The sequence below is a fragment of the Crocodylus siamensis genome, chromosome 1 (genome assembly GCF_052110815.1).
Source record: "Crocodylus siamensis isolate JL-2025a chromosome 1, ASM5211081v1, whole genome shotgun sequence".
Lineage (NCBI taxonomy): Eukaryota > Metazoa > Chordata > Crocodylia > Crocodylidae > Crocodylus > Crocodylus siamensis.
The window spans coordinates 318,750,250-318,770,248 of NC_143395.1; the positions used below are offsets into that span (position 1 = coordinate 318,750,250).

At 47.1% G+C, this 19,999-nt stretch overlaps 1 protein-coding gene across 1 annotated transcript in view; it reads left to right on the forward strand.

Annotated features, from left to right (window-relative positions):
* The first annotated feature begins 6,672 nt into the window (after window positions 1–6,672).
* SLC15A1 (solute carrier family 15 member 1) overlaps window positions 6,673–19,999 on the forward strand; it is a 53,837-nt gene continuing 40,510 nt past the window's right edge. Inside the window, exons 1-4 of the mRNA XM_090031698.1 lie at window positions 6,673–6,796; window positions 15,889–15,917; window positions 18,406–18,490; window positions 18,574–18,715. Coding sequence (XP_089887824.1) covers window positions 6,793–6,796; window positions 15,889–15,917; window positions 18,406–18,490; window positions 18,574–18,715 — 260 coding nt within the window. The 5' untranslated portion in view covers window positions 6,673–6,792. The remainder of the gene's footprint in view (window positions 6,797–15,888; window positions 15,918–18,405; window positions 18,491–18,573; window positions 18,716–19,999) is intronic.

Genomic DNA, 19,999 nt, shown 5'->3' on the forward strand with positions numbered 1-19,999 from the left:
ACAGGAGGGATAGGACAGGGAGCAAAGGCGGGGGTGTGGCGCTCTACATTAAAGAGGAATACACATCCTCATCAGGTAGCACAGAGTCAAAGGAGGGGCACATGGAAGTGCTCTGGGTTAGAACACAAGGCAGTCAAGGGGAAAGAGATTTAACCGTGGGGGTCTACTACAGACCACCCAACCAAGGGGAAGAGCTAGACCAGGAATTCTTAAGTCAGCTCATGGAGGTAGTTAGGTCAAAGGACATGGTCATCATGGGTGACCTGAACTTTCCAGACATCTGCTGGGAAGAGCAGTCAGTCAGGTCTGACCACTCACGTAGGTTCCTAGCCAGAATGCAGGATCTCCATCTAACCCAGGAGGTCCACAGCCCCACCAAGGGAGACACCTTGTTGGACCTGGTGCTGCCCACGGGTGACAACCTGGTGAGGGGGCTGTGGGTGCTCGACCATCTGGGTGACAGTGATAATCGCCTGCTGGAATTCACCATCCAGCACAAGGTGGCAAGGGCCTGCAGCAAGGCAGCAGCCCTAGATTTCAGGAGGGCAGACTTCAGTGAGCTAAGGAGAATAGTCGGGGAAGCACTGAGGTCCCGGAGGGGAGGTGAGCCAGGTGTCCAAGAAGAGTGGTTGCTCCTTAAGGAGGCGATCCTCCAAGCCCAAAGGGAGGTAATCCCAACACGGATCAAAGGGAGCAGGGGGGCGCAAAAGCCCCCATGGCTCACCAGAAGCATCCAGGAATGTCTCCTAGCTAAAAGGGAGGCGCATACTCAATGGAAGGGAGGGGACATCACCAGGGAGGACTATACTGCAGTTGCTCGGGGATGCAGGGGGGCAGTCAGGAAGGCCAAGACAGAAATGGAACTGGGACCAGCTTCCCAGATCAAGGACAACAGGAAGTCGTTTTTTAAATACATAAAAAGAAGGTACCGATTAACATGGGGCCACTGCAAGACACTCTAGGAAATTTGTTCAATCACACCAGAACAACAAAGCTAATCTATTTAACGATTTCTTTGCCTCCATTTTCCTGAGCAGCGACCAGATCAGACCCCCCCACCGGGCCCCACTCAGGCCCCAGGGGAGACGCACCTAGGCCAAGGGTTAGTGAGGATCTAGTCAGGGAACTTTTGGAGGGACTGGAGGTATTTAAATCAGCTGGTCCGGACGATCTCCACCCCAGAGTGCTGAGGGAATTAGCTGACGTCATTGCAGGACCCCAACACAGCTTTACAAGCACTCATGGTGCTCTGGTGTGGTGCCAGATGACTGGAAGAGGGCCAGTGTGGTTCCCATCTTCAAAAAGGGGAGGAAGGAGGACCAGGGAAACTATAGGCCAGTTAGTCTTACCTTGATCCTGGGTAAGCTTTTTGAGAGAATTATCCTGGCACATGTCCACGACGGGCCAGCAGGAGAGATTATGCTTAGGGGCAACCAACACAGGTTTATTAGAGGCAGGTCCTGTCAGAGTGGCCTTCTACGACCAGAGCACCAAATCCTTAGATGCAGGGGTAGCAGTGGACATAGCCTTCCTGGACTTTCGGAAGGCCTTTGACACGGTCTCTCACCCTGTTCTCATTAAAAAACTGGGGGACTGTGGTATCAACACCTACACAGTCAAATAGGTCGCCAACTGGCTGGAAGGCCGCACCCAGAGAGTGGTGGTGTATGGGTCATTTTTGACCTGGAGGGATGTGGGGCAGTGGGGTTCCGCAGGGCTCTGTCCTCGGGCCCGCACTGTTCAACGTCTTCATCAGCGACTTGGATGAGGGAATAAAAAGTACCTTGTTTAAATCTGCTGATGACACTAAGATGTGGCGGGACATGGGCATGCTAGAAGGGAGGAATAGGCTGCAATCAGACCTAGACAGGTTACAGGGGTGGGTGGATGAGAACAGGATGGGTTTCAACACGGACAAGTGCAAGATACTCCACCTGAGGAAGAACCAGCACTGTACCTACAGGCTGGGGAACTCCCTTCTCATCAGTGCAAAGGCAGAAAAGAATCTTGGAGTCATCAATGGTGCCAAGATGACCATGGGTCGGCAGTGTGGGGATGCAGTCAGGAGGGCTAACTGCACCTTGTCATGCATCCACAGATGCATCTCCAGCAGGTCCAAGGAGGTGATCCTCCCCCTCTATGCAACACTGGTCAGGCTGCAGCTGGAGTACTGTATCCAGTTCTGGGCTTTGCACTTCAAGAGGGATGTAGACAACATGGAGAGGGTCCAGAAGAGGGCCACTCACATGATCAGGGTGCAGCAGGGCAGGCCCTACGAGGAGAGGCTACAGGACCTGAACCTGTTCAGCCTCCACAAGAGAAGGCTGAGGGGGGATTTAGTGGCCTGTTACAAACTAGTCAGAGGGGACCAGCAGGCATTGGGGGAGTCCTTGTTTCCCCCAGCACTACCAGGAATGACTAGAAATAATGGTCACAAGCTGGCAGAGGGTAAATTCAGATTAGACATCAGGAGGAGCTACTTCACTGTCAGGGCGGCTAGGATCTGGAACCAACTTCCAAGAGAAGTGGTGCTGGCTCCTACCGCCGGGGTCTCTAAGACAAGGCTTGACAATCACCTTGCTGGAGTCGTTTGACCGCAGTACTCTTTCCTGCCATGGCAGGGGGGTAGATTTGATGATCTGCTCAGGTCCCTTCTGACCCTACTAACTATGAAACCCTATGGCACTTTAGCAGGGTAATTAGCAGCGTGGCACCCTGGCTGCAGGAGGAGGGGTAGTGGCTGGAATTTCCAGCCAGAACTGCCAAAAAAAGCCACAACCTGCTTGGGTGCCTGGGGAGGCACCCCAGCATCTCCAGCCAGTGCCCCCCCCCAGGCTGGCACCCAGGAGCCATAGCCCCCTCCCACCTCCCCTGTCAATATGCCACTGTTAGGGGCCAGCAACTGCTCCTCATTCTAGCCCTATGTTTAAGTATCTATCTCATTCCTTACTTAGCTCTTTGAGACAATGACCATTTAAAAAAATCTTTTTACCTTCTAGGGCAAAGTTCATGTACTAGTTACACTTCACTTTGTGATGCCAGGCAAGACACCATATATTTCTGTGTTCTTCAGACTTCCCACAGAATTCCATGTAGCTTTCCTACAGAAACTGAGGGACTATTATGTCACAATGTAGGTCTATTGTGATTAGAGTCCTTGATTTAAACAGGTACCTGACTAAGCTACAGGAGCAGCAACCTACAACAGCAGATTGCATCTACAGATTTGTCATCATTGGTTCTAAGAGTCAAAAGACATTATGCTCAACACGCTGCATTTTGCCCACTACCAACCCTATTGCTACTTCAAGAAGCAGGGCTGCTAAAAATAAAGCAGCAATTGCGCGGTCCCTTCACAGCATCTGATGAGGTAAGCCCTCTGCTTATTAAAATGTATGCATCTCTGATTTAGTTAGTCTACAAAGGTGCAAATCTAGTTTCATAGTTAGTAGGGTCGGAAGGGACCTGAGCAGATCATCAAGTCCGACCCCTTGCCTTCTGACTCCAGACTAACATGGTTCTCTAATAATGTCTTTGCACATCTTTAATTTAAACTGAGAAATGTGAATTTTTTTAAAGCCAAGATTTTCTTAAAGCAATACGGACTTTTTTTTTTAATTTTACTTTTGAGGTGCCCAAACTGATATACCTTTAAAAGGCTTGATTTTCTTTTCTTTCTAAAAAGCATGCCTTTTTCAAGTATCTAGGCACTGAGGCACTCCAGTCTTTTCCACTTTTCAAAAGTTTGACCACAACACACATTGGTAACAACACGCACAACAGGGGACATCAGAGAAGTAGCTTACACTTAGGAGAAAGGGTGATGGTAAAACAAACACACCACATGCCTGTGTGTGCATACACACTATTGCTAATTGGTGCCAGCTCACACAGCATAAATTACCATCAGAACCAAAAGAACATAACCCCTACCTTCACAGCTGGAAGTTAAGTAACTGGGCTCCACCTAGCAGCAGATTGTGCTACCCCTACTCATTTTGAACTGTCCTTTACTACCCAATAAGTAACACTGTTGAATGTCAAATAGTCAACATATATGTAAAATATTATGTAGGGCAAGGTAATTGCAATGGGGCCTTTAGTTTAATTTATAGAAAAAACTTTGCAAATAGAACCGCACTCTCCAGCATTTATGGATTTATGGCGCTCAACCTATGGTCTACTGGCTGGATTGGCCCCCAAAGTGACTAGATCCAGTCTGCAGCACAAGGGATCCACTGCAAGCAGCTCAGTGCATCCACTTCCCTTCCTTGACCTGCATGCTCTGTTCACTTCTGCAGCCTGGAGATAAGTTCTCTTTCCTTTGACATTGGTTGCAACTCATCATGCAGTCTGGTCTAAAGTACCTGGCTCAACACCTTGAGCTCCTCTGAATTAAGCTTTCAAAACATTCATGAAAAGGAAAGGCTGTGATCCACTATCTAAGCACTTCCAGAGTGAGCAATGCTAATGAAACACAAGTGACCTTTGTTAGCAGTCAACACAACAAAGTCAATAACAGGTTCAGCAATCAAGTTTAAATATTAATTACACCTGAGAGCAAGCCTGTCTCTGCTGCCATGCCAAGGAGCTACTTGCATGTCTCTAGTGGGTTATGGAATAGAGAAAGATCCCACACAATTTACTGATTCGTTTGATGCACCTGGCTGTAGGAGTAGTTGGTTGATTACATGATTTCACAATGATTGCACACTTAATTCATACAACACAATTTTATTTTAAAATTCCTTGCTACACATGTAACATTTCTTAGCTTTAAGAAAAACCACAAACATTAAAAACACAATAACTACATATATTAGAAACAATGCTCCAAACACACTTCCTTCCCAAACAATGCTATAAGAATTAGTATTACAAAAACAACTACAATTACAAGTAAAGGTTATTTCTCATGGTATACTTACAATCCTAGAATTCCAAGAAACCAAATCCCCAGATATACTTTCATTCTTTAGTTATGGTTTTAGGGTTGGTCTCAGCAGTGATAGGAGTAAGTCCCCTTCCTTTAGTCCCACTCTCAGGCGCTCCTTGGCTTCAGCGTGAACTGGAGTTCTTGTTCACAGAGAGGGTGGTTCAGGTGGTCAGTCTGATCCAGCCTACACTTGCAATTCTTCCTTCGGTGTTCTGCAAGCAAGGTTACCTCCAAACTAGGACTGTAGGTTACAGTTTTTATTGGGTGAATTGCTGTCTTGGGCCCCTCCTACCCAAACCTGTCACTACTCCCAAATTCCGGCTTGGATCTTTTACCCAACAGATTCCTTTCCTGGGTCGTCTTTGGAAAATTGTCCACATCACTGCTGTGACTTCTTGCCAACCCCTTTCCAAAAGTCCCTAGGTTTCGATCTCTCGGGATGATTACCTAAGGGTCACTTTTATGTTAACTTTGTTAAAGGCCTATAGAGATCAAATTCAAGAACCAAGACATTCAGCACGTTCACTGCAAGGCCTCTAAAGATAAAATTCAGAGGCAAAAACAATGACCCTAGATAAAAAGATGAACCTTGCCTTTTTTTCTAAACTGGCTAATGGGTATTTATTACAGGCATTCAGATATGACATTGCACGAGTCTTCCGTTGCCAGTTTTGTGGTTGGCCAGACTGAGGGCAGAGGCACTGTATTTTGACTGATAAGTGGGAGTGTGATGCACCCAGGAATGAATGCAGGAGGGGGTGCACTGGCGCACCTGCACTCCCCTTTGATTCCTGTTTGGCCAGGGTTTGACACTAACTGCTAGCCCTGGCAACAACATTTCTAGTCAGGCAGCTAAAGGAGTCGCTTGACTTCGCAGCTTATAATCATCTCTCTGATCCCTTCAGAGCTCTTTGTTTCCCCAGTGTCAGCGACCCACTCTTCTCCTTCGTGGTCTTCATGTTCCACCAGTGGAACCAGCCTTTGCTGCCCATTAGCTGTTCCTGGTCACACAGCCATTTCACAGCCCTGTGGCCTGCTTGTCCCAATGAAGCTGTATTTGTTTGTGCATCAAAACTGCCCAGGACCGGACCTAGTGGGGAAGTTCCTGGGCTCTTTTCAAGTGGCGAACATGTGCAGTGCTCTACAGGGGACCCCTGCCCTCTGCAAAACCCTACAGCTCCCCACGGGCATCACACGGCTGGTCCCAGCCCCAGCACACAAGCTCCACACGTGTCACGTGGAGAGGAGATGTGTGCGTGCAGAGAGGGCTTGTATCCTATCTCGTGCATGTGTGGAGGGGGGGTCTACCCTAGTGTGTGTGTGTGTGTGTGTGGAGTGGGGGGGGTGGAGAAGCATGTGTGTGTGTGTGTGTGTGTGTGTGTGTGTGTGTGTGGAGTGGGGGGGTGGAGAAGCGGGGGTGGGTGTGTGTGGAGTGGTGGGGTGGAGAAGCGTGTGTGTGTGTGTGTGTGTGTAGTGGGGGGGTGGAGAAGCGTGTGTGTGTGTGTGTGTGTAGTGGGGGGGTGGGGAAGCGTGTGTGTGTGTGTGTGTGGAGTGGGGGGGTGGAGAAGCGTGTGTGTGTGTGTGTGTGCGTGTGCGCGGAGGAGGGGTCTACCTTACTGTGCGTGTGTGGAGGCAGCCTACCCCATCTCGTGTGCGTACGCGTGTCCCCTCCTTGGCTCTTCCCACCCCGCCCAGGCCCGCGCCCGCAGCCAGGAACGGGCGGCCCGGCCCTGCCCCGCCCCCGCCCGCACCTGCCCAGGGCGCGGGGCAGGCGCTGCCCTTAAAGCCGGCTGTCAGCAATACATCCTCCTTCCTGCCCCGACACCAGCACCAGCAGGAGCTGCGCAGGCACCCCCATGGGTAGGTGCGGGCGGGCGCCTGCCCTGCTACTCGCTTCTCCGCGGTCCCCTCTGTCCATCCGTCCCGTCCCGCACCCGCGAGCCGGCCATGCGCGGGCTAGGGGGAGCGCAGCGGAGCTGCTCCCGGCTCGGCGGTGCCTCCGCGTCTGGCCCCAGCTGCCAGCAGCACCTGAAGCAGCTGCTGGTGCTTCCCCGCCCCCGGCTTTGTCTTCCCCTGACGCTCTTCTTCGCTCCTGGTCTCTCCGCCCCATCTGTAGCCTTCTGTAGGGAAAGAAATCAAAATCTGAGCTAACAAATAGAGGGGAGAGTGAAAGCTCCAGGGGGACACGTGCGTTGCCAGCAACTCAGAAGGGGCCTGAGCCTGGCAAGTGTGGCAAGGCAGAAATAATATTGTGTCCAGCAGTACCTGCTGCTCCGTTACCCGCCCTTGAAGTGTATGTCGTTATAGGGGGAACGTCTCTTTATCTGTGTCTGTTCCTCCCTGTTGGCTTGGGAACAGCTGCCCTGGGAATTAAGGTGACAAACTCGGTCAGGACTCCAAATGGGGTTGTGGGGATGGGGGGGCTCTGGCTAGGGAGTGAGGGGCCACACTGAGGAAAAGCTTAGGAAGCATTGCCCTAGGACAGCCTGTATAGAAATGAGGAATTCCCTTGTTGGCTGTAGGTGGTTGTGCCTGACACTGCAGGGCTTTACTAAAATATTTCATTTCATTTTAATATTAATATCATGGAATGGGGAGAGTGAAAAGTGTGATGTTGCCTTATGGTTAACTGAGGAATTTCCAGTTTGGAGCTGAAAAATGAAGGTAGTGTGTTGGCAAGGCAGACTTCATTCCTGCTTGCCTCTTGCCCTTTCCCTGGCAGGAGAGTGTGGGATGAGCCATCTCTGCAATTAAGAGTCTGGGGACCAGCAAGGGCCATGGGAGGAAGCTATTTCTTAAGTCCCTTGTGGGACTGGTGCATTCCCCTTTCCTCATCTCCAGGCTGAAGAAGTAGGTCATTGGGTTCTTCCATCCACCTCAAAGAAGAAGGCTGGCTTCTTCCTTTCCTTTTTTCCCCCTGAGCTGTAGCAGAGCGCTGGAGAGCAGCACTGGTGCCTGTCTGCTGCTTCCTTCACTTTATTGGCACGACTGCTGCATCCTAAGGATTCATCTTTGCTAAGAAAGAAAAAGTGGGTTTGAACCTGTGTTGGCTAGGTTGCATTAAGTAATGCATTATAGTCCTAACTCGGATAACTCTGTAGGCTTAAACCTGCGGTGGGTGACTTCTCAGCAGGCATGCTACAAATTAAGCCCTAGCCCTTCCCAAGTCCTCCTGTGACTCCCTGCCCCTTCCATCCCCCTCCAGGTATACGTAGTAGAGTTTGTGCTTGGGATGCCAACGTGGAGATAGGAGGACTGCTGAGAGAAGAGTTGTCACTGCCAAAAGCCAAGGTAACTTGGCCCTACTACTGCTGCAGTCTTATGGTAGATGAGGATCCAAAGCCCTTAATTTGGTAGCAGCTGCAGGGCCAGGGGAGGATTAATCTGCCTCTTGGCAGTAACACCTGCCACCTCATGCAGCAGGATCCTGCTCTGCTGGAATGGAGGCAGGAGCCTCCCAGAGCACCTCTTAGCTGAGGCTGGCATGCTGCATGCAGCAATGTCCCATGGCTCAGGTCATTCCACCCATTTTAAATCATGTTGGCCACTTTTTTTTCCCCCCTCTTGTGAAGATGGCCAAAAGGCTCCTCTGTGCTTGCCTCTTAACCTATACTGATTGACACAACTGAGGATGCAGTTGAAGATGAGAACCAAATTAGTTTAACTGGCTGTGCTTAGTATCTGTGATTTTTTTTGTTCTGGTACATGCTGGAATTGTGCTAAAATGCAAATAATTAATGATGCAGATAATTCCATTCATCTGTTATTTAGTTAATGGTGTCAGCTGGGTGCATCTGACCCAGTATTACCATAGTATTTGAGCTCCTTTTGTTGTACTTCTCACAAGCCCACTTCTGGGATAGGGGCATATTATGCTAACTCTGTGCGCGAGGGGAGCTGAGGCACAGCAAAGCCTAGGCATGACTGAAACAAGGGTAAGGATCCCTGGAGTGGCCTAATTGACCAAATCACAGTTAACATCCTAACCGTTGCACTTGTGTGTAGGTTGCTTGAGATGGCTTTCAGAACACAAGAAAAGATGTGTTCAAAGGAGACGGGAATGAGTGCAACAGTTAGCAGGATCAGGGGCTGACCAATTCTGAAGTCAGGGCTTTAGACCAGGGGCAGGCAATTTAGACCGGGGCAGAGGGCCGCTTACTGAGTTTCAGCAAGCCATTGAGTGCTGCATGACAAGCAGTCCAGGGGAGATTAACATTAATTTTCTAAATTTTTGGGGGGACCCTATGGGTTGGATAGAATGGCCTGGTGGGCCGCATCTCTCCCCCATGCCGCATTTTGCCCACCCCTGTGTTAGACAAATGCTGAATTGTCCACTGCTTCAGCCTGGACCCAGATGCTGAGTATTGATGTATAACATAATCTGCATGGTTTGTAACAAGAGATGGAAACTTCAGGCCTTTGGTTGAAAATATACCCACATTTCTTTCCACTTAGTATGGGGCTGAGTGTGAAATGGTTAATTCAAGCAGATGCTTTTCTCAAAGGATGAACCCATCCATAAATAACTAGTTTAGATTGGTTTGGTGTTTAACCAGAGGATTAAAGGTGTCTTGTGTCTTTTGCTTTTAAACCATACAAATATTTTGGATATTATAAGGTGGTAGGAACAGAGGCTGCTTTCTGAGTAATGCTCTTTTGCAATGGAAAGAAGTTAACCAAGCATTCATTTTCCATAGAAAATGGTCAGGGTAGGGAATGCTAGTCATTGCCTTCTGGGGTGGAGGTCAGGAAAAACATTCCCTGAACAAATTTTATAAGTTGGAGTCTGGAATAACAATAGAAACTGGAAACGCTTCCTGGCTTCTGTGGGCTGACTTTACTGATGCCCCCTTTTGCTTCCTCCCTGCTTCTTTCCCCAAAGATTAAGGGAGGGGAAAAATTATCCATGGGCTCCATTGCAGCAAAAGTGGATGTGAGAATCTCTGACAAATTACACAGTCAAGGACTGTTAAACTGCTCATTCATGTTGGCAAAGGCACTTCTGGAAGAGATGGACTTGCCATCCTGTTCATGCATCTAAGTAACCAATGTAGGAAGGACACTGAGGGCTCCTATACAAGTGCACAGAGGCTGCTCCAACATAATGTAATTGCAGTGCATGGGAGCAGACTCAATTAATAGGGTCTGCTGGGGTGGGGTAGTTACCATGCTCCAGCAGACTCCAGCATCATGTGCATTGGTGTCCCTGTGCTGAAAAATGTCAATGGGGTGCTTTTAACTAAAGCTCATTGGAGTTTTAGTTAAAAGCACCCTGCTGACATTTTTCAGTGCAGAGACGCTGATGCACATGATGTTCCCGGTGCTTTAATTAAGGTGGCTCTTGGAACTGCACTAATTAAAGTGCCCCTTTCCCACCCTACCTCCCAGATCATGTCTATAAATGCCCTGATGTATAAAGACTAATAATTTCATTGTTTACATGTTGAATTTCCCCTCATGAGGGGAAACTGGCAGATAAACAGCACTTTTGAAAAAGTCATGTTTAAGCCCCTTGCTGAGGTATCCAACTGTGGTTTTGGCAATCCTATTTACACTCTCATTTTGAAAATCTTGGCCATAGCATATTCAAGAAACTCTGGTGAAAGAGAATGGGTGCCTGAGACTGAGATTATAAACTGTCAAGGAGCAAGTCAGAGCTACAACAGTTACTGCTCAATTTCAAAAAAGGTGAAATAAATATCCCACGTGAAATATTCTCAGACTGGATCAGTGTGACGGCCTCCTGTGAAGGATGTTGCTTCCATATCCCTCAGAAGAATAATGTACTGAATACAAGTCATGGAAGAGCTTGCATTCAATTAATCATTTCCAAGGCATAAATGTTAGACCCAAGTAAGATCCTCAGAGATGTCACTGGAACCCTACCCTGGGCTTTTATTAAGCTCAGAGGGTTCATCGGATACAAACTGGATAATGCAGATCAAAGAGTATGAACATTTCCATCTTAAATGATGACATGGATACTGGACTTTAGTTTTTGCCAGGTAGGGAAACAAAGTGCAGTTCCAAAAAAAAAAAAAAAAAAAAAGCTTGAAGATCCAACAACTGAAAGATGTGTTGTCAGGTTGTTTGTTTTTTTTGCAAGGGGGGGACACTATAACATGGATCAGCAATAATTGACTCTGAAAGACCCCCTGTGTGTTAAAAATACTTTGTGGGATTGTATTTCATGAGTACTGATGAGGCCAAATTGTTCATTCACACTCACGTAACTTTTTGGAAATGAATTTGTCCCCTAAATGTGGGTTTACAACTTGAGTTACACTTTTAAATTCTTTAATGTTGGTGCATGACTTTTGTGCTAATTCTCCATATTTATTTTATCTGCATAACAACTATTTAGTTATTTGTCAAAATATTAACTGTAAAAATCCTTGAAAGGGAGCTTGTTCAGTACATCATGCTAAAATTTAAAGAGCTGCTATTATTGGGTATTTTTATGTTTTGAACTGTGGATTGCATGACGCTTGTCATTATGAAGAAAGTGATATTTTTCTTTACTTCATAGTTTCATAGTAGCTAGAGTCGGAAGGGACCTAGGAAGATCATCTAGTCCGACCCCCTGCCTTGGCAGGAAAGAGCACCGGGGTCAGATGACCCCGGCAAGGTGCTCATCTAACTTCCTTTTAAAAATCCCTAGGCTAGGAGCCTGCACCACTTCCCCTGGAAGCTGGTTCCAGGCCCTAGCCGCCCTGACTGTGAAGTAGCGCCTCCTGATATCTAATCTAAACCTACCCTCCGCCAGCTTGTGACCATTATTCCTGGTCACTCCTGGCAGCGCACGGGGGAACAGGGACTCCCCCAATACCTGCTGATCCCCCCTGACCAGTTTGTAGCAGGCCACAAGGTCCCCCCTTAACCTTCTCTTGTGGAGGCTAAACAGGTTCAGGTCCCGTAGCCTCTCCTCATAAGGCCTGCCCTGCTGACCCCTGATCATACGAGTGGCCCTCCTCTGAACTCTTTCCATATCGTCCACGTCCCTCTTGAAGTGTGGCGCCCAGAACTGGACGCAGTACTCCAGCTGCGGCCTGACCAGTGCCGCATAGAGGGGGAGGATCACCTCCCTGGACCTGCTCGAGATGCATCTGTGGATGCATGACAGGGTACGGTTGGCCTTCTTGACTGCCTCCCCACACTGCCGGCCCATGTTCATCGTGGAGTCAATGACGACTCCAAGATCCTTTTCTGTCTCCGTGCTGGCAAGAGGGGAGTTCCCCAACCTGTAAGTGTGGTGCCAGTTCTTCCTCCCCATGTGCAACACCTTGCACTTATCAGTGTTAAACCCCATCCTATTCTCATCCGCCCACCGTTGCAACCTGTCAAGGTCAGCTTGTAGCCTATTGCACCCTTCTAGTGTACCCACATCCCCCCACATCTTAGTGTCATCAGCAAACTTGAACAGGGTGCTTTCTACCCCATCATCCAAGTCACTGATGAAGATGTTGAACAGTGCGGGCCCAAGGACCGAGCCCTGCGGAACCCCACTGCCCACGTCCTTCCAGGTTGAGAAGAACCCATCCACTACCACCCTCTGGGTGCGGCCCTCTAACCAGTTGGCGACCCATTTGACCGTGTGGGCATCAACACCACAGTCTCCCAGCTTTTTGATGAGGACAGGGTGAGAGACAGTGTCGAAAGCCTTCCGGAAGTCCAGAAAGACTACATCCACAGCAACCCCTGCGTCTAATGATTTGGTGACCTGATCGTAAAAGGCCACCAGGTTGGTCTGACAAGACCTGCCACTGATGAACCCATGTTGGTTGCCCCTGAGCATGCATTCCCCTGCAAGGCCCTCCTGGATGTGTGCCAGGATGATTTTCTCAAAGAGCTTACCTGGATTGAGGTAAGACTAACTGGCCTGTAATTTCCCGGGTCCTCTTTTTTTCCCTTTTTGAAGATAGGGACTACGTTGGCCCTCTTCCAGTCCTCCGGCACCTCACCAGAGCACCACGAGTGCTCATAGAGCCGCGCCAGGGGTCCCGCAATGACCTCGTCCAGTTCCTGTAGAACCCTAGGGTGAAGATCGTCCGGACCAGCGGACTTGAACACGTCCAGCCTCTCCAGAAGTACCCTAACTAACTCCTCGCTAACCCCTGGCCCAGGCGTGTCTCTCCCGGGGCCCGAGGGGGGCCCAGCAGGGAGGTGGCTGAACTGGTCCCTACTTAGGAAGACAGAGGCAAAGAAATCATTAAATATGCTAGCTTTGTCATCTGGCATGACGACTAAGTTGCCCATCGTGTCCTGCAGGGGCCCCACATTACCCGGGACCCTCTTTTTACCCCCTGTGTATTTGAAGAAGGACTTCTTATTGTCCTTAATCCGGGAAGCTAGTCCTATCTCCATCTCTGCCTTGGCCTTCCTGACTGCCCCCCTACATCCTCGGGCGACTGTAACATAGTCCTTCTTGGTGCTGACCCCATCTATCCATTGGGTGTATGCCTTCCTTTTAGCAAGGAGACATTCCCGGATGCTCCTAGTGAGCCATGGGGGTTTATGTGCCCTCCTGCTCCCTTTGACCCTTGTTGGGATTACCTCCCTTTGGGCATGGAGGATCGTCTCCTTAAGGAGCAACCACTCACCTTGGACATCTGGCTCCCTTCCCCTCTGGGTCCTCAGCGCTTCCCCAACGATCCTCCTTAGCTTGTTGAAGTCAGCCCTCCTAAAGTCTAGGGCTGTTGCCTTGCTGCAGCCCTTTGCCACCTTACGCTGGATGGTGAATTCCTGCAAGCGATGATCACTGTCTCCCAGGTGGCCCATCACCCGCAGCCCCCTCACCAGGTCATCACCCGTGGCCAGCACCAGGTCCAACAAGGTGTCTCCCCTGGTGGGGCTGTGCACCTCCTGGGTTAGATGGAGGTCCTGCACTCTGGCTAAGAACCGACGTGAGCGATCAGACTTAGCTGACTGCTCTTCCCAGCAGATGTCTGGGAAGTTCAGGTCCCCCATGATGACCACATCCTTAGCCCTCACTACCTCTGTGAGCTGACCTAAGAATTCCTGGTCGAGCTCTTCTCCCTGGTTGGGAGGTCTATAGTAGACTGCCACCGTTAAGTCTCTATCCCCTGGACTGCCTTTTACTCTAACCCAGAGCACCTCAGAGTGCCCCCCCTCTACCCCTTTGCTAATTGACGAGGAAGTATATTCCTCCTTGATGTAGAGTGCTACTCCTCCACCTTTCCTTCCTATCCTGTCCCTCCTGTATAGCCTATAGCCCTTGACACTCAATCTGTTACTGATTTGTTTAGTTTGCAACTTAGGGTTTCAAAGTGCACCTCCTCATTTGTACTAGACCTTTGTCTTTAAGATAGTGCACTTAAACATGTGGCTCACAAGAACTGCTGATGGCTGCTATACTTCTACTTGAACCTTGCCAGAGAAAAGGCAAGCTCAGTGTCTAGCAGCCTTCTAAACTGTAACCAAAGCAAGACCTAAAAATCTCTGGGAGGAGATTTAAACTACTCAAAGTTGGCTGAGTTCAAGGTTCAGCAAGCATAAACCAAACCAGCAAGGCAGTCAAACATGCAAATAGTCTCATTTTGCCTTCAGTGAGGTTACTTCATATGCTTCGGTGCTTCACCAGATCAAGCCACAGGGCTTGTGAGCTTATTACAAGATCCAGCTTTTATTTCCATTTGCCTTTACCTTGTTTTCACTCTTTACTTTAGTGATTGCAGGGTCCCAGCTGCATGCTGGAACACTTCCCGGACTCCCAGCTGGCAGCAGCTATCCAGAGCCGGGGCCAGCTGCAGCCAGGAGGCTGCAAACAGCTGCGCTGGGCCCCACAGCTCCAGCATCAGCTCTGTGCTGGCGGCGACAGTGCATGCAGCTTGAGGCAGATGGCATGGAACTGGTGCCGGAGTTGTGGAGCCTTGTGGATCTGTTTACAACCTGCCTGTTGCTTGGTGCAGCTTCCCAGAGCCCAGGCTGACTGTAAACCGCTGTACCGGGCTCTGGAGCCCAGTCACAAGTTCTGTGCCGGGAGTGGGGGAGAGACTGGGGCTGTGCTGCCTCGGGGCCCCTCCACCACTGCCTGCTCTGACCCATGGGTGCATGCAGCAGTTCCAAGCTGATGCCTGGGCTCCAGAGCCCAGGACAGCTGGTTGGAGCCTCCTGGCTGAAGCTGGCCCCAGCTCTGGGGAGCTGCTGCCAGCTTTGAGCCCAGGCTGGGGGTAAGGGGCAGCAAGGGTGGGGGCAGGGGCCTGTGGGGGGAGGGTGCAAGGGGCACATGCAGGGCATCCTGCGTGTGCCCCTTGCCCTGTGTACCCCCTGCCCTCATTTTGTGTTTCTGGCATGCCGACACTTTGGCACCTTGCAAGATAGGCTTTGTGGGGGTTTTCAGCACTCCAACGAAAAAATGATGCCTACCACTGTAAGACTGAAAATAAGTATAACTTACTGATTTATGGTTGTCCTGCTGTAGATGCACAATACAAAACCAGTTCAGTTTGGAATTATTCTTACAGACTATGAAAAGGCACAACTTGATGTCCAGAAGCTTATTTTTTCTATTCTGTTTTGGTTTTTGAAAAGGGTTTTCTGGGTGGTATCTTTCATTAAATCAACTGTGTGGTCAGTAGGGCTATAAACAAGATTTGGTGTACCAAGTACCCTTCCTGGTAATATTGGAAAAAGGCTTCTGGACCCCAAAATCTGGCCTGTATCTCTACCAACTATACAGTTGGTTCTATAAAACCTATTACCCACAAATCCTAGCTTCTTGCATTTTTTTCCTCCACCATCACACCTACATCACTGCCACAACTTCTGTTCTTTACCTACATTTTTTTCCCTATAAAATATTTAAATTTGCTGAAAAATGCTGAGTTTATATTTAATGACTTGCAGTTTAAGATTTTTTTTTTAACCTATTTTCCATCATCTTATTACTTTTTGGTTTATGTAAATTTGTTTCTTCTTTTTTTTCCCAACAGAGAAAATGAAGACACCTAGATCATCCGCGGTTAGTAATTTTTTTTTTTTCTCTAAAAGGTGTTCAGTTGCTGGAAATGAGTAATCTTCCCTCAGACTATGCACAGAGACATATGACCAAATGAGTAGAACATGAACTGAAATCTACTTGGTTGTCTCCCATTACACCACCAGCAGATCACAATCTATATCACTGTTTTAGGGCTTGGTTTGATGCATACAGAAGTGAATGGGAGTGCTTTGATTGACTTCAGATGATTGCCTTAAATTCTGACTCTGCTCCTCTGGAATCAGAGTTTGGTTCACAGTAGAATTTAGCTGCAATAGCTCTAAACTTCAGTATCCAATTGCAGTTATAGACTTTGTTCTTGTTTTTATCTGGACTAAGATAAAAATCGAGGGTAAATCCCAAAATAAAAGCTAGGCAGGAAATAGCACAGCAAGTATCATCACTAGAAGGGTAGGCTCCAGGTTCTAGGCACAGTTATGTAATGCAGTTACACAAGCCTCTCATTTTGCTTGTTGGGAAACCATTGTTCAGAGGGTTGTTCTTGGTGAACCTGGTGGTATGGTACCCTTGCCTAATTCTTCTGAAATAGAAATCTTACTAGGCAGTCATTCATTTCTGTGTCGTTTATCTCCTCTTCTTTTGTTTTATTTTGTCGCAGTGGTTACAGGGAAAATTACTTATGTAGCATAGCCTAAGGTTTTCCTACATCCAAGCCATGGATTTGGATTAGCTTGTCTCCCATTGGTGTGTGTTAGAAGAATACTTCTTTACCACTGAGATGCAACTAGGCAACTAGCTCTGTTCTCCAGGACAGTTGGTACAAAAACATTGCCAAAACTACATATACCTAGTACAGCAACTGCATTCTATAACACTGCAAAATATTGACCCTCACACAGCTGGGCTTTTGTGACTGTCCTGGACAGTCAAACAGTGTCAGCTTAATGTGATAGCTAGATGATCTGTCAGAAGACTCTGCTATCTACTTTCAGGGTACTGGTCTCAGGAAGTATTTCTTGCTTCTTCAGCAACTGTTTCCCTTAAGCACTACTAGTGATAACAGATCCTTGGGCAGGATGTCCTATGTACAGCCTCATTTAGCCTTGTTGGGTGTGTCTACATGTTGCTGTATGGTGATGTTACTAAAGTGCCATGCTTTAGCACTTCCTTTTGGAAGTACTAAAGCATGACACAGTACAGGTGATTACTCCGTCATGCGGGTGGCACGTGCTTAGATCTCCCCACTATATTGCTGTAGTTACGCACTATGTCTGGGGAGGACACTGCTATGGAGAGAGCTGGTGATCACATGTAGACCCACATGATTGCTACCTTGCTGTTGCCCTATGGCGATGTAGTGACATGCTACGTTGCTGTACAGTGTGCAATGTGTAGATGCACCTGTTGAGTGGTACCCCCTTGCTTTGCCTTGTATCTGAATTACTAATGATCTTGTAAAAGTCTAAATATCAGTACTAATGAAATATTTTTATAACATGAAAGTAAGTAATACCAAGGGCCGCTTTTTTTTCAGTAGTTGTTGGGGTTTTTTTTGTTTAACTCCATAAATAGATTTGGCCTCTGAAGCAATGAATTCTGTAAACATCAAACTAGGTTCTCTCTTAGCTTGTGTATGGATATTGCTTGCTTTGACACAGCTAGTGTTTTTTTTTTTTTTTAATTATCTTTCTTACTGTAACTTACTAAAGCTGACACACACAATTGCATTTTTAATTTGTGTTCAAAGATCTTTTTATGCATGGCCTCTTGTTGTCAGGGATGTAGAGACCTGGATCATGATTTCCTGTGAAATCTTTGCTTGATAGCCTCATGGTGCTGTACCATACCCGATTAGTAATTTGTCTTGGGGATAATGTCCAGAATGAGTAGTAGTTTATAAAATCCTTCTCATTTAGAACTAAATTAAACCTTCCTGGTCTCTAAGCAAGTTCTCTTTGCATTCAGTAAAATATGCCATGCATTATTGTTTTAAAAAAGACGTATTAATCACAGAACTGACTAAGCTCCACAGACAGACCAGATTCTTGCTGGATCTGACTTGATGTAGCTTAACTAATATCAGCCTAGCAGTGCTTTGAAATTTTGATTCTGAAAGTGGTACAGTCAACAGCCTGCTGCAATTTTTTAGATTTGGCCTATAAACCGTAAGCTGTGAAGTGTAAGTAACAAAATACAGAAGATGATTCTTTTGTCCCCTTTCGCAGAGAATTCTGTTTAAAGGACAATTTGTGTTGCTGTTTTGTAGCCTTTTCTATTTTCAAAATCCTATAGGTGTCTGTTGGCTCATTAGTAGCGGTTCTGTATGTGATGATTTGGAGTAGAGATGCCCACATTTTGAGACACTAAAAACTATAATGAAAAATTACTTGTAGTCTAAAAACTGAAATTGATTTTTACATATGTGACTAAATTTACTGGTTCTGGCCAGAAAAATGAAAGAATATTAAATAGCTTTGTTGGAATTTTACCGTTTTTTTTGCCTTTTCAGCCAAGCTGCTTTGGTTTTCCAATCAGCATCTTCTTCATTGTCATTAATGAGTTCTGTGAAAGATTCTCCTACTATGGAATGCGAGGTAACTTTCCTTCACTCTTCTTTTAGCTTTTGGTTTCAGTGGATAATTTCACATTTCTAACTCCTTGTTTTGTCTTTTTGCAGCTGTGCTTGTTCTATACTTCAAATTTTTTCTCCATTGGGATGACAACCTGTCTACAGTCATCTACCACACATTTGTTGCTCTGTGCTATTTGACACCAATCCTTGGAGCAATTGTTGCCGACTCCTGGCTGGGGAAGTTCAAGTGAGTGTTTGGGGGGCGTGTAATCTAAAGCAACTGAATAGAGCAGTTAAGTTGTGGATTGCTGTTTCAGGAAAGGGTTTCAAACAGCCAACTGAGTACATTAATACCAAGTCTTCACAGAATCTTTCTGAAAGCAGATGTTGAGAAGTTTTGAGTTTTAGTGGATGTGGCTCAGAAATGGAACTGAGGAAAAGTTGCTTTCACTGACTCGCTCTGTCAACTCATTTGGAAGCATTTACAGGTTCATGGGAGTTGGGCATAGTCAGAAACTCTGCAAATCGGACCATAAAATTTCTGCTTCCACTTTGTTCTCTGCTTCTCCTTTTGTGCCCATTAAGTGTTTAGATGATTAGGTCCTAAATCCACTGAAAGTCTTATCTCATCAGCTGTACAAAAGTACAGTAGCCTTAAAGTAGCCTCATTGAGAGATGGGTGTTTGCAGAATCAGGGCCCTAGAAAGCAGTGCTAATCTTGAAACAAAATCTTAAAGTCATTCTTCAAATTTGTAATCTTCTCCCAAGATGAGATTTGGTTCCTTATGCAATCGTATCAAATTTCTAGAGCTGTTTACATCTCTTCCTGCAAATATCAACTGAGTTCAATGGTGATATACTCCTGCTTAAAGTGGGAACCTGGAACTTGAGGACTTGAGTCAGTTGTGAGAGACCCTTTTTTTTTTAATTCTGAACACCAGTTATTTTCCTCCCCCCCCCAAGATTTTATAGGAAAAACAATGGAATAGGGAACTTCATGAGGAAGGAAGGTGGGCAACTTGATAATCTTTATTATGACTGAAGCCGGGTTAGTCAGTGCACTAGTAACTGTAACTTTATAGGTGAGGCTGGATCCTATAGCCACCCATCCACTGTATGTATACAGAATATCTGTGTGGGAGTACCTTCAGGGACACTCCATACTTTGAACAGGAAGTTCTTGTTTGTGGAAGAAGGCAGATACCATTTTTGTAGTGTGCAAGATGTCCAAATAAACTGTAGCAAGCTGATTATGTAAGCTGTCTCTATTATGTAAAAAGCCCTCACCATTTCTAATATTTGTGCCGCCCAAACTGATGACAACAACAAGGCTCTTCTACAGTTGGATCATACAGATGGCCCTCATCTAAATGTCTTGCTGCCCATTGTTAAAGTTAACAACTAAAATGACTCAGTGACAGAGTAGTTTTTAGCTCTGGATATTTCAAAGATGTCTGTTTGGGGAAAAGTAGGATCAATTCTAGTGCTATTTGAGTTGGCTCTTTGTACTATGTTCTTTTACAACATGAAC